At 36.1% G+C, this 15,011-nt stretch overlaps 2 protein-coding genes across 2 annotated transcripts in view; both read right to left on the reverse strand.

The window, feature by feature from the left end:
* The window catches only part of LOC127423657 (cdc42 effector protein 4-like), a 31,443-nt gene extending 25,345 nt beyond the window's left edge, over positions 1 to 6,098 (reverse strand). The window contains exon 1 of the mRNA XM_051668164.1: positions 5,827 to 6,098. The gene's annotated coding sequence lies outside the window, so the exon portion shown is untranslated. The remainder of the gene's footprint in view (positions 1 to 5,826) is intronic.
* A 4,919-nt stretch (positions 6,099 to 11,017) lies between these two features.
* The window catches only part of LOC127423650 (protein sidekick-2-like), a 431,227-nt gene continuing 427,233 nt past the window's right edge, over positions 11,018 to 15,011 (reverse strand). The window contains exon 46 of the mRNA XM_051668153.1: positions 11,018 to 13,113. Within this exon, the coding sequence (XP_051524113.1) occupies positions 12,706 to 13,113 (408 nt within the window). The 3' untranslated portion in view covers positions 11,018 to 12,705. The remainder of the gene's footprint in view (positions 13,114 to 15,011) is intronic.

Below are 15,011 nucleotides of genomic sequence, written 5' to 3' on the forward strand. Positions count from 1 at the left end.
GTTTATAAAGAAACCAGTTCCTTGTCAATAAGCTTGTTTACATGGACACCAGAAAGCCGTTCAAACCAAGAAGGCTGCTTAAGTAGAGACTGGCGAATGCGTTTACATGCACTGTGTTATTGACTTTCTCTTTACTCCCGTATACATGCGGCTCAGTAAAAAAGCAGTTTTCTCCACAGCAATGTTATTTCCCCACAATGCTTGGGTAAATAACAAGCATGGGATCTGAGGAAGACACCCTAGTTTATTCTCTGTTGCTTTGCTTTATTCCCAAATATTCCAGAGCTGTTGCCATGTTTGTTTCCTTTCCAACTTTCCATCGCGACCTGCAGCAGAACTGTGCTGCAATAGTGGGGTTTGCCTCTTATGTAAAAATCTGGGATTCCCCCAAAGTACATCAGTACATACATAGGGGCGTAAGAGGCATTAGTCAATATTTAAAATTGGTGTGTATAAGTGGGTATATTTTATAGTGTATGTTCTTCTCCCTTTTCCCACTGTACTCCGAAAAAATGTTGAATTCTTTTCACTGTGTTGAATTGTTGATATGATCTTGCTACATACTATGACATTAGATACCGGGTCTGTTCCACGCACATTCGCACTCTTCAAAAAATGCTTTTGCGTTTACATGGCCACATAGTCTAAGCCGTGTTCTCCGGGAGAAACCAAAGTGTGTTAAACCGCCTTCTCTTAATCCCTTAAACGCCATGCAAAACAGCATTCTCATTTATATGATGTTTCAGAACGCTGCTTTCTGCAACAACAACAACAAAAAAACAGGAATAAACCATTTCCAAGTGCATGTAAACGTGGTCAATGGATTCATCAACATGCATGAGTTTATTAAATAGAAAATGAATAGTCCATTAATCATTTTCAGTAGAATATGTAATCAGAATTTCTGTCCATCCAAAAGTAATAAGTACTGATTATACATAACTCATAAAACAAAACAAAATGTATAATTCTGCTTGCGGATATCTAGTTAATTGTGCCAGAAACAAAACTCTGAATACCTTTCAAAAATTTGATGCCACTAACCTGAAAACCAAATCCAGAGATTCTGCAACAAAAGATCAAAAGATTTCCTTCTTTTGGATTTGATACCTTTATCCTGGCAAACTTTGGCAAAATGTCAGCATTTGACCAGAAGTCAAGACTCTTTCCAAAATGTTGGGTTAAATTAGAAAATCAGGAATAATCTTCCAGGAATCCATATCATGGCCTTCTTTGTTGTCAAAACATAGCATCAGCTGTATAAAAAACAGTTAATAAAGACCTCAAGCTACACTAGTTAAAGTTAAACAAGGTCATATGACAGGATTCCTATAAGCTAGATTCAAGAGGGTCTTCTTGGAATCAGAGGAACTGGCTCATTGCCTGGTATCAGTGGGGTCAGTCAGAAGCATGGTGGGCTAAATGCTTTCAAAGGAAACACTTCTTGGTCTCTAGAATGTCAGATTCCTGAGGCCTCAGCTGGGCTTGAAGAAGGGAAATCGGGTTGTCTTATTCAAGTTCACAGAGGCAAGGAGACCGTGCAAAAATATTGACTTTTGGCAAGACACACAACTGTGGCTAAAATTGTTTTAATTTCCCTTGTGCTCTAAAATGAATACAATCCAGAAACTGCAGCTGCTGAGAGTTTTTCCAAGTCAAAAGATTCTACATATAAATTGACAATATCTTGCAGGCTTTTCCGGTTAATTGTCTAATAAATAGCATGCTGTGCTGCTCAAAGACAGTTTTCAATAAAAAGCGACAGTAAAATGTAGGACATCACCATCCATCAAAAAACATGCATAATAAATCTAGAAAAATGCATTAATTTGGTTTCTCTGTGGCAAAAGATTTCTCTGTGCTTTATTGTAAAATTTTGACTCACTCCGCCTAAATAAACACAAAAATATCCAGAGTAAACATGATTTTACAAATGCTAGATTAATGATGTCACACTTATTGTTATTCTTCCAGTCTTCAGTCACATGTAAATGGTGATTTAAGTACAACCACTGGGAATCTTATGATTAAAATTAAATGTTAACCCCTATAGATTTATTCCAACAGGTTCCCAACAGGTTCAACAAAAAAAGAGCTAACGTCTCCTGTGACTAGAGCTGGGTATCACTAGCCACCTCACAATACGATTCGTACTGCGATGCACATCACGATTCGATATATCACTTGTATTAGATTCGAATTCACTTTTAATTTCAATTCATTTGGGTATATTTCAGTTATGTCCATTTTGCTTACAAACAGTATGAATGAAATTATCTTTCAGCTAATGCTATTGTTCTTTATACAGGGGACCTTCTAACTCATTAAATTACGGACATACAGTATCAATTTTGCAAATTTATTTTATCATTATTTTTTTTTTTTAAATATAGTCCATTTATTACATCAATAAATGATGTATTGAAATTGCATATATTATATTGCATATATACAGTATTTTGTTACATGTTTGTTGTTTACATGCCTAATTTGTACCATCTACAAGTATTTACTTAGATATGTAGAACAAGTGCTAAAATGGTACTGTCTCTTAAAGACCTGTGGCAGGGACTTTGACAGTAGTGTTTGTTTGGTCGAATGGTTCTTTACAACATCCATACTATGTGTGATTAGAATTCAATGTTTCTTTTGTTGTTTTTGATAAATAACTGACTGTAGAGAACAGGAAGGATATTAAAAGAGACCTTATTAAACAACAAATGGTTTGCTTGGATCTAGTCTTTGGACTCCCGTTACACAGAAAGAGTCAAAACTTTCACTCTCAGCACCAAGTTAAAAGATCTTGGTGCTGAACTTCTTCACCACTACACCACTCAAACACTGGTAAGTGAAATCTAAAAAGGTCCAGTATGTCTGTGAGAGAAACCGTGAATCCTTCTGGAACAGTTTCAGTCTATTTTGTGCCTCATAGTAGCGTCTCAGACTGCACTGAAAATATCACGATATATCACGCTACATGGATCTAAGTATCGATACAATATCGTGAGGAAAATGTATCGCAACATATCAATATTTGATTGTATCAACACAGCCCTACCTGTGACACAATCAAATCAACTGGGTAGGTGTTGTTTCTACAGTTCTGTTATCTAGAAAGTGCAGAAAAGTCCATGATTAAATAACCACGATTACGAACAACGTACATTGTGATCCAAAGGTGTGAGACCACTACTGAAAATGCTTCTATTTTCCATACTTTTCCAATCTAACACAAATCATTCATTACAAAGAACTTGAAAGAATCAAAGAAAAAGAAATCTGACCTTTAATATAAGCAGTTAACATGGTCAATGTCACAAAATTACTTTTTGATTAGTGATCTAGAAAAGCGCTGAATCTATATTTTATCTTCATTTAAAGAGGCCCTATTATTGCTTTTTGGGACTTCACCTTTCCTTTAGTGTGTAATATAGCTCTTTGTGCATGTAAATGGTCTGCAAAGTTACAATGCACAAAGTCGCAAAAGGGAGTTATTCTCTCCCACAGACAACACTGCTCAAGAACTACAAGAAACGGATGGATTGTAGTCCAGACATTTCTTTCGTAAAGTATCTATGTCACTAAGTAACACATTTGTATAATGCCTGCCTAAGGGCTACTTTGGCCACCCTCAAACAAACATAGTTATAGCTGAGGCCAGGATGAGTTGGGTTAGTGTTGTCGCCATGTCGAGAACATCCCGTTTTCTTCACTGCGAAAGCAAAACCTCTTTGTTTGGACTTCCAAAGGCAGACGAATTGAAGTATCAGTGGTTAATTTTTTTTTTTTTTTACCACTATTCCTCAGCAGTACAACCACAAACAATGCCGGACTTTCAAGTCGGTTACCCCTGAAAGATGGTGCAGTTCCCACTTTTTTGAGACAATCTGGTGCTTAAGGATCACAACCTGCAAGTTTGCTTGATTATTTATAGATTTATCTGCTACCGAGAGTTCAAATGCGGAGTTTTGTGTTGTAGCTACGGTGTACACCCAGTGTACTGCTGTAGGCCTATGCTAACCTGCTAGCTAATGTTATGGTGTTGAAATAGTTTTGCTAATCAGCTGCGGGCCCACTTTTACCTACAACTATGTAGAATTATGCAGACTGTTTGTCATACTTACTATCATGGATTTATTTTTTACAAATGGTCATTTTATGTCTGCAATACAAGGTAGTGCTCGGCTAACTTGCTATGTAATGTTATTGTTTAGGTAAGGGTTTACTATTCAGCTGTGGGCTGCTTTTACCTAAAACTGTGTAACAAAATGGTCGATCTCAAAGAGTCTTTATAATTATATAATTACAAGCTGTAATGTTACGGCCGCTATCGGCTGATACACTAACTCTCTAATACACACGGTAATGTTCAACTGGGAGTAAGCCTCTGACCTCAGTTCATATCTCGTGCGAAAAAAGTTCGGCTATACCCATTCCAGCAAAAGATGACTAATTTAGATTCACTACGTGTCTTTTACTTGAAGCTTTGTTAGGTTCACAATAATCAACAGTGTACTTGTAAGAAAGCTTTAAGTTTAAAACTTACCACTGTGAAACGTCCTGCTCAAGTTGTGCTTGCAAAGGTGGTTCGGGTCGATCAGCTTGTTCTTCCAAACTTTCATTATTTCATTCATTATCGGACTCTGGCTCAAACTGGGACGGCAAAAACCGATGCCATTGTTACCATAGATACAGTAGTGTTTACAGCTGCTCAGGAAGCCTGAAAATCGGTTATGGTAAGGGGCGTTACATTTCCCACACACACTCTACGTGGTTGACCAATCACAACAGACTAGGCCAGCTGACCAATCAGAGCAGACTGGGCTTTTTGGAAAGTGTGGCTTTAAAGAGACAGGAGGTAAATCAGAGCATTTCGGCTAGAGTATGAAGAGCGGGGAAAAAGAAATTTACAGTATGAGAAAAATAATGTGTTTTTTGAACATTAAAGCATGTAAACCTATTCTAGTAGAACCCCACTCACCCCCATTATGAATTTACATTATGAACATGTAAATTAGCATAATATGGGCTCTTTAAAATCAGAACTTGTCTTTGTATTACATTTTTCAAAATCATAACTTAGTGGGTGGTCTCAGACTTTGGACTCCTCTGTACACTCAAACTTGCAGGCTAAATTGAGGAAAGTTAAGCTTTTAAAGCTCCCCTGGTTGAACTTTAGTGCATTTTGAACACAGATGTTTTGACCTCCCATAAAGTGTGTCGACAGCTGGGCTGATTATATCAAAACATCTATGAGGTCCTCTGAGCAGCACAGGTGACTGGTGTTGCTGAGTCACACAAAGCCCAAGTCACTGTGGTGTTTGTGCATTAACATAAGGACTGGTCACACAGTCTGTGTAATTCTGTGTTATAAAACAAAGCCAATATACAGCATACTACAAAGATAAAATTGCCTTAAATAATATAATAACCCCAAGAAAAACTTAAATATAATGACCATAGCACAATGCAAACTACACATAGTAGGTACATTTCTAAGAATTGAAAAAAATCTCACTATGACCACCAGCAGTTGTGAAGCCTATTTGATATTCAAATGAGTACAATACCTGCTTGCACTCCCTCTGCCAAACACTCAAATTTCATAAACACAACTAAAGAAGACGTTAAAAAGACGGAAAAGGTTTGTATGGAAACCCTTATCAGTGCAGAACAAAGGTTATGTCTTATCTAACACAATGTCCTTTTATCTAAAGTTGTGGTGCAACTCTTCTGAAACATGATTAAAAGGCAAAATAGCTTCTTTAAAAACGAAACGACATTTTTTGAATTAATGTGGTTATTTAATGTCAATAAAATCCTTACCAATTTGTGGTTCCTTCTCTTGGATCCCAGGGGCCCAAATGCCAAGTTGAGCTCCTCTCAGCCAACAACAATGGACCAAGTTCAATACAATCACACTCCAAACAAAAGAGTCTTTTGAGTAAATATTGTCAGAGCACGGGCTCAGCTTGACATATGTTGGAAATATCCTTCAGACTTTCAACAGCCTTATATTTCAGTTACGTATTTATAAATGAGCAAAAGTTACTAAATAGGACACACGAGCGCGTAGACACCTCCCAACGGCTCACTGTGCGATGGCGCACTAATGCATTTCAAGCGTCCTGACTGCCCTTAGCCTGTGTTACTGCACTCCGTCTACAGCCCCGCCCCCAAGCGAGCAGTCTGAGCGACTACGCCCCACCCCCTCGCTCATTTTAGGTAACTGACTAGCACACTCCTGCACACAGCCTAAACTTGGTCTCCGCCCCTCTGAGCTGTGATCTCCGCCTCCCACCGCCTTTTAAAGGACTAGTGTCAAATTTAAAACCAAATCCATGTCCAATGACTGTGCTTTAGTTTATGTGTAACTTTCATTACAACATTCACACACATTATTACATAACTGTTATAATGCTTATAGATGAGTTAATGTGATTCAAATTGTTAGGGAAGTTTGATGCATATATTTCCAAATGTAGAACATGAATGTACATCAATTGTAACCAATTCATATATATATATATATATATATATATATATATATATATATATATATATATATATATTGCTTGTGTATTTCTTACTGGACTTTTAGTCAACTAATTTTGTTTCTGAACAGATTATGCAATCTGAAACATATTTTAAAAATCATTAAAAGATGATCACTATATATATATATATATATATATATATATATATATATATATATATATATATATATATATATATATATATGATAGATAGATAGATAGATAGATAGATAGATAGATAGTGATCATTGTACTATATATATATATATTGGTTACAATTGATGTACATTCATATATATATATATATATATATATATATATATATATATATATATATATATATATATATATATATATATACTACACAAAAAAAATACACAAAATACACTGTAAAAACACTCACAAAAATATTTTGTTCGACTTTGCTTCTATTTTATTTAGAAAATACTGTAATTTTGTAATTGTACTTAAGTATTTATTTATTTATTTTTCTCAAAAGACCAAAAAATTTCCCCAAAGCCAGATGACTGCACAAGTTCCTTCAAATGTTCTTTTTTGTTTTTCATATTGTCTAGTACAGAATATACATATTTGATCACATAGCACACTCTTCGCACTAAACACTCATTATTATACATTATACCCCGATAGGCAGGCCATAAAATGTGCATTTTCAAAAGTCCTTTGATGCAGCACTGGTAGGTAATATTGATGATGTGTACCACACCACAGGATAAAACAAAAATAAACACATTTTAGATGAACAAATATTATATGTAGAAAAACTAAAACAGGGTCAAAATGTGTCTTTACAAAAGTATCCATGATTGTGTTTGTCTGCGAATTAAAAAGGCTGGATATTTGATTAGGACTGTGGTCACAATTAACAATTAAGTGAAAACCACACATAACAATAGCATTTGCAATTAATTTAACCACACACATCCTTTTAAGCATAGTGAAATATAATTCCAGTGGTCATAATTGCACATTGGCCAAACATACTTTCTTTCTTTTTAAGTGATAAAAATAACTCTTTCTGCTTCATGTACATCTGAATAAATCTTAATTTTTGCTCTCTAACTTCATAGCACATATTTTGGTTTTACTTCTATATAGATCTGAAAGGCAATGCAATGCCCCACCGTTGCACAAAACAGACAGACATGAGCATATTATGTACAATATATCTGCACCCATAATATCCCCCACAAAAGTAGTGAAAACAAAAAATATTAGTGCGCCTAAATTTTCAGTCTACCTCACTGATAAATACAAAGGCTTTTGGGCCAGGCAACATAAATGATTGCACAGCATCACAGTGTACACACACATCCTCCATCTTTATGTCATAAATGTCAAGATACAACAAGAGCAATAAAACCATTAAATACACATAAGGACATTCAAAATAGCATTCAAATTAACCCATAACATTCAAGTACAGACATACCCAATGGCGCATAGGCATATTTCGGTCCATATAAGAAAATCCAAATGCCCACCTATGTGCTTATGGCCTTTTTTGTGTTTTGTTGTGATTAAAAAGTAAAACCCTAAACACATCTGCAGAGCTTTCAAAGTCAGATCCCCCATCAAACCTGCTTGTAAAAAGCCACCAAATCAGTCAGCAAACTCCCCATAACTTCTAAAACAGGTGATTGCTTCCTGATGTGCTTTTTATAGTGTTAGCAAACATAGGCTGATCAATGGGCTCATATATAGTGGTAAAGATCTACTCTTTAATTGCCATCAAAATAATTTATCAACCTTTTGATCTCTGTATGGTGTATATAACTGTTCTACGGAAGCAGAAGCATAATATAATTTAAGAATTAACACAAAATTAACAGATGTAACCACAAACAGGAGCTAACTGTGCAGATGGTTTATGCATGAATTGCATCTGCAGTACATTACTAGAGTCTTTAAAATATTTAAATGTCCAGATGTGGATATAGTTAAATATTGGGTAGCTAATTGTTCATGGCAAGATACAGACAGTTATTAAGCTACTTATCATGAACTTTACAATCTCCAAAGAACCATATTGTAGAGAACCCTATACTACAGAGCAGGCCCGGTTCTACAGGGGTTCTTGAGGGTGCTAAGCATGAGTAAAAATTTGTAATTACGACACCTCTTCACTTTATACAGAGCACCCCCACTATTTGCAGAAGCACTCTCAGTGATTTTGATCTGGAACCGAGCCTGCTACAGAGATAAATGGTCCTTGATAAGTAGAGAGTTTTTTGTTGATCTTGGTCCTTCAACCCTTGATAGAGCCCCATGATCTGATTACATTGAATGAAGAACTTCAATCATCAAAAATCATCCAAAACCACCAATGATCTCCCTCTTGCCATTGTTTTGTAGGTTGATAAATCGAGTCATAGATAAATCAAGATAATCTCTTGATGTCTGACTTAAGACTAACATCCAAAAAAATTGCTTCCAGTGCCTACAAACTCCAGACATGCTGTGTCCACAGACTTTATATAACCTGAGATTACATAAGCATATTTTCCTTTAATATATATCATTTGGGCTGGTGCACATCAATCATTTAAATGTTGAAAGCCATTTAGTTGACTTCAGGTATGCAGTGCTCAGTAGCACATGTTTTAAATTAGATTTTTCTTGTGGTTAAGAAAAAGGAAGAGATATATATATATATATATATATATATATATATATATATATATATATATATATATATATATATATATATTATTATTATTATTTATTAATTAATTAATTTATTATTTTTTATTATTATTATTATTATTATTTTTTTGAAAGGGGGTACATAAGTTCATTCACTAAAAGTTATGCTCTTAGGACAGTTTTAGACACTGAGGATTTTATGTCAATAGAATTTTTTTTTTCAATTAAAACATTTTTTAAATTGCTTTCAGACAAAGACAAGTATGTGTAAAGACACTGTGGCTCTGTTTTTCTATCAAAAATTTACTCTGTTTAAGTATCCCTAACAGCCCAACATAGCAACACTGACTCACCGTTGTCTCAGTTTGGGGTGTGGCTGTCTGTTTGTCCAGTCAGTGGAAGATGGGGGGAGTACTTGTGAAACCTGTCTAAATAGTCATTATTTTTGCAAATCCAATTAGTGACATTAGTGGCAAAGAAATGTCACATTTCACTTTAAAAGGACATCAGTTACTCAAACGTTGGTGTTTATATTCCTTTAAGAAGTTCCTCTTGTGTATTAAGATCAAGAAAATCAGCTTTAATGAGCAAATCAGTTTGAAATGGAATACAAAAAGGGTACACAGAGGGATGAGTATGGTGGGGGATCTCTCTCCATTTACACGCATTTCTGTCTGTGAGATCATTGCCCTAAAAATACAGGGTTCTCTGTTTTACTCTCACCACCCTTCTCCTCCTGTGAGGGATTTGGAGAGAAATAAACCAAAAGAGTGTTTGCAGTTGTCACTTAAGAATAAAAGATTAGTGCGTTTTGATCATCACAGAGAAAAAAAAATTGTAAGTATGTTTAAAGTTGGAAAAATAAATGTTCTTTCTAATATCATCAAAAAGCATGGCTTTATGCTGTCTAAACTTGGTGGAGCAATCCGACTGTAGACTGTATGGAGGGAACAGATGTTACCAATGTAAAAGGATTTCACAGGTCTGTTGATCCAATTTACCAACACTCTTTAACCCAATGGGGGCAACAGCGCTGAGAAACTTTAAGTGGCGGGCCACACATATGGCCATCAGAGGGCCTTAAAGACCGATTTTTCACATGAACCTTAATAGTGTAACACCTACAAACGGATGCTCAAATAAACACATTCTGTCACTTTGATTTGCCAATTATGACATAGATCAACATCCTTGTTACTTTTTGAACAACCTTTGAACAACCTGCAAGAAAAGATTTACGTTGAAGTGCTATAACATTTTTATATACATTTTGTGAGGCCCACCTTATTAGATTTAACAGTTATTCTAAAATGAATTTTACTGGTCAGGGCTACCCAATGCTGAAATAGAAAAAACAGTCCTATCGCTTGTCATTGTTAGGACAAAAACTAAAATTACATGGAATATATACAGTATCTTAACAATATAAAAAGCTTGTAATGTGTAAGATCTGTTTTGAGGGCATGGAAAGAACCCAGTCAGTTTGAAATCAAGTGGAAATACAGATAATTCAATTTTTCAAAAGCACACCTGGACCTGATGTTCTAAAATTCTCATTGATTAATAGCTTGAGTGCATTGCAGCAAAAGTTCATATTTTCTAAATTTTTGGTTTTAGTGAGGGTGTAACTTTTGCAAACCCTCACGTTAGTGCGCCACACTATTCCCCGTAAACTATGAATTCACAGCATTCTCTGACACAGTATAAACTCTTTATCACTTGTTGTGCCTCATTGAGTACTAAATATGTAATTCCAAGGTCATGACTCTTCAAAGTTCCCTTTTCAAATCTCCATTTGTTAATGTTCAAACCAATAACATTTGCATAAAACATCATTTATTTAGGAATATACCGTGTTCAGGCAGACTGAGCATGTGATTGGCCTTGTTTATACAGTGCACACAGTAAAATCACTTCACAGAAAAGAAAGAGCAAATGACGTCATTAAACCACAAAAGTAAGCTGTGCAAGTGCTGTTTAGTTCTCTGCTGACTTCATGTCAGGTCCCTTAGTCCGTTTTCTTTTATCTTCTGAAACTCTGAATAGCCGTGCCAAAGCAAAGTGGTGAATAATCCATGTGGTCCAAAGTACACAGGTAAAATACATTTGCTTGGTTGCACAATCTTTGAAATGTTATCAGTTATGACATTACATCTTGCCAGATAATCAGAGCTTCCATTAGTAAAGTCATTAGCGGCAAAGATGACTTGGTAGTGGTAGTGTCTTTGAAAGATCTCAGTAAAGAAGAAGTGTGAGAATAGAAACTTTTCGTTAGGCATTTGATGTCCAGCACCACATGAAATGCTGGCAAAAGAATGAGCTCTGCTGTTTATTTTTGTGTCTGATGTTAACATTTGTACAGGGGAAGTGCGACCTAAAGCTCAGGATGACATCATAGAGTCAAATCAAAAGGAGCAACAAATGACACGGCCTCAACATACACCCCCCCACCCCCCACATAAACACACACCTGATGCTGACATTAATAACTCTGAATGCTTAATTCAGAGCAAAAGTATAATATTATAATACTAAATGAGGCTTTTTCATATTTGGCCTTTGATCTATCAGTTTCACATGGGAAATATACTCGAGCTCCTATCATCAACTTTACAAACACGTTGTACATTTCCCCTCTGGAAAAACATTCAAAACACAAATTAGCATGAAGCACTTAATTTGACCTGTTGGCTTTTTAAAGCACCGGTGAAAATTTACATGTCACATCAATAAATGATGCTGGCCTTTCAACTCATACATGTGCTAAGTGCAGACAAGCCTTTATCAGATCGTAGTCTCTTAGTCGCCAGATCAGAATGAACTTTGTAACTTTTCCTACTCACCCCAGTACTTTGTCAAAAGCGTAAGGACAAAAATGCCACAGTAAAAATCTTCAATTTTTAAGTTTCGCTTTTTTCTCGATGTCCCAAACACCGTTAGCAGTCCAAGTGCTAAGATACAACACAACATTTTCACCTTAGGCAGGCCCTATTTTTTATTTATTTTTCATGTGTTGGTGCTTTTGTCCAGCATATGTAACTTACTTTGATTGTTTTTTACTGTATACTATGGAACAAAAGAAACAAATAATTATAATAAAAAAAAAAAAAAAAAAAAAAAATTAAAACAAGATTAATTTGAAAAAGTAATCAAGCCATGCAGTTTCACGGGTAGCACAAACAAACCCAAACTTAAACAAAAAAGCTCACTTATCTCATTGCTTGTCTTTTCAAGTGATTGTCTTTCATTATATGAAGCAAAATACACTGAAAGCAACACACACAAGCAAAGAAACCAAAGAGCAAACAAACCTCTGTCATCTGTGTGCGATTCTGAGACCAAATAAAGAGTATAAAAATAAAAATAAGCTTGCGATGACGTTGCGCAACAGATCCAGGGTTGATATTTGCTGTCATTCTTCTACATACGTTTGACCAGGCTTTGGAAAAGTAGATCTCACTGCCTTCATATTTTATTCCTCTGTACAGATATTTTCATTCTATTAAACAAATGATGAGAAGCCAGCAATTGGGGCCCTTGAGCCAGGGGCCAAACTGCTCGGGGGACGATAAAGTGTGCCATGCTGACTGGGTGGGTTTGAGCTCTGCTGGGAGGGAGTAGGAGTCCGGCTGCCCTTGGGTCTGAAGAGGGTGCCAGTCTGGGGCTGGCTCTGGGGTGTTGGCGAACTTAGCTGTGGGGGGAATGGGGGTAGAGGGGGTAGAGGTGGTGGAGGGGCACAGGGTTTGGGATCTCCAGACTCTGATTCAGTGTAGTTGTAGGCCTGTGCTCGAGAGATTCCCTTCTGCTGCCTACGCCAGGAGTTGTAGTAGGTGGGGTCGCTGATGTAGTGGTTGACAAACGAATGGGTCTTCTGCCGGTTAGGATCCACCTCATATTCGCTGTCGCTGCCCTGAGGTGGAGAGAGACAAAGAGAGCAAAGCATAAGTGATGGAGATGAAATTGCTTCCACAATCTCAAATTTGAAGGAGGGAAATTATGATTTAAGAAGGTGTCTAGGTACAATCCATAGAACCCAATGTTGTGCTACAAATAATCATTATCTGTCACCATCACATTGACAAGCAAGGTTGTTAATTTTCCGCAATGCTCTTTTTTATCCATCGTTATGATATTTGTGCAGTAGTGCTGATAATTTAGGTTTATATAACTTTCAAATTTAGGTCTATAATGGCCCGAACTTGGAAAAACTAATACGACAACAGAAGTTAAGAAAGACTTGGGTTGCTCCAATAAGGATTCAATTAAGCAGAGTTTAGAGGTAATCCACCGTTTGTTGATCCAAGTTTTATTTTAATTCGAGTTGTGTTGCACCACTTAACTTTAAATAATGAGTGGTGGCGGCGTAGTAGGCTAAAGCACATAAATGGTAAGCAGAAGGTTGCCGGTTCGATCCCCAAAGCCACCGCCATTGTGTCCTTGAGCAAGGCACTTAAATCCAGGTTGCTCCAGGGGGATTGTCCCTGTAATAAGTGCATTGTAAGTCGCTTTGGATAAAAGCGTCTGCCAAATGCATAAATGTAAATACGGTTTAACAAATCAGAAATCTTAAATTGTGATTAAAACCTTCATCTGTGATTAATTTTGTTCACCATGATGGATTCTGAACCTAGCTTTAAATCTTTAGTACACAGGGCTGCTCAAGCAGGTTAAGAAAATGTCAAAAATATACCTCAGCTGCAAATTTAAAGTTAATACATAACTGAGATTTAAAGCAGAGTTTAAAGTAATGGAGCAACAGGATTAAATTAAATCTAGATTTACTATGAAATTTAAATCGGGATCAATGGTTTAAATTTAACCTTGATTATTTTTAAGCTTAGTGCAACAGAATTATCAGATAAACCTTGATTTAATCTGTTTAAGACTAATCCTTGTTGGTGCAACCCACCCTTAAAGAACTAAAATAATGACTGACAAGCGTGAACTCTGTGAAATAGCTACATTTTGTTTATTAACTTGGTCAAGAAAACATTTGATTTGAAAAGTCAAAGGTTAAAATCATTGCACCTATAACAAACTTTGTTACCATGTCATTGTTGAGTATAATAATGTAATGCTTGGTATTTTTAATGTGAGACTGATATCACAAGAACTTCTGTGGCAAGAACTCTTTTGGTTTCAACAAGGGTTGTTTTTCGGGTTCTTAACTTTTTATTTTAATTCTGCTCTCGCAATGTGATAAAAGACAACAGACACTGTGGCCTTGCATTCTGGTCACCGGATTTAATAAACCAAATTACATTCCACTGGACTACATTTGGTATCTCTTATTTCTCTTCTTGATTCCTCACTTACTGTACATCACTTAACCAGTTTATGTTCATGGGGGCACTCATTTTCTCCCATTCTCTTCACTTCTAATCTCTAAAAGCTTCCTTTACTATGAGCATGTTTCTTTAGTATATTTTTAAATGCATCTTTCTGATAGACATTTCTGATACTAACACATAAATGTATCTTTTTAGTATCTGTCTGTTTCTAAAAGTCATAAACCTTTCCGATAACACAACTTCTGCATGGAATGGTCAATGACTGAAAAGGCACAAGCAGCCACACTTGTTGCTAATGTCAGTGGCGTGCATTTCCAAATAAAGAGACAAACCAAAGAATGTCTACAACCAGTCTAAAAAAAATAAATCTACTGATAAAGTATCCTTGATGCTTTGGGACTATTAATGTACGTAGTGGCACCAATAACATGCAGCATGGGGGTCATATTGTAGGCGTCACCATATGGAGGGGGATTGACCATGTATGTATGAATCTAATGGAGAGTATAGGAATGGA

This window comes from Myxocyprinus asiaticus, chromosome 32 (genome assembly GCF_019703515.2).
Source record: "Myxocyprinus asiaticus isolate MX2 ecotype Aquarium Trade chromosome 32, UBuf_Myxa_2, whole genome shotgun sequence".
NCBI classification, from domain to species: Eukaryota; Metazoa; Chordata; class Actinopteri; order Cypriniformes; family Catostomidae; genus Myxocyprinus; species Myxocyprinus asiaticus.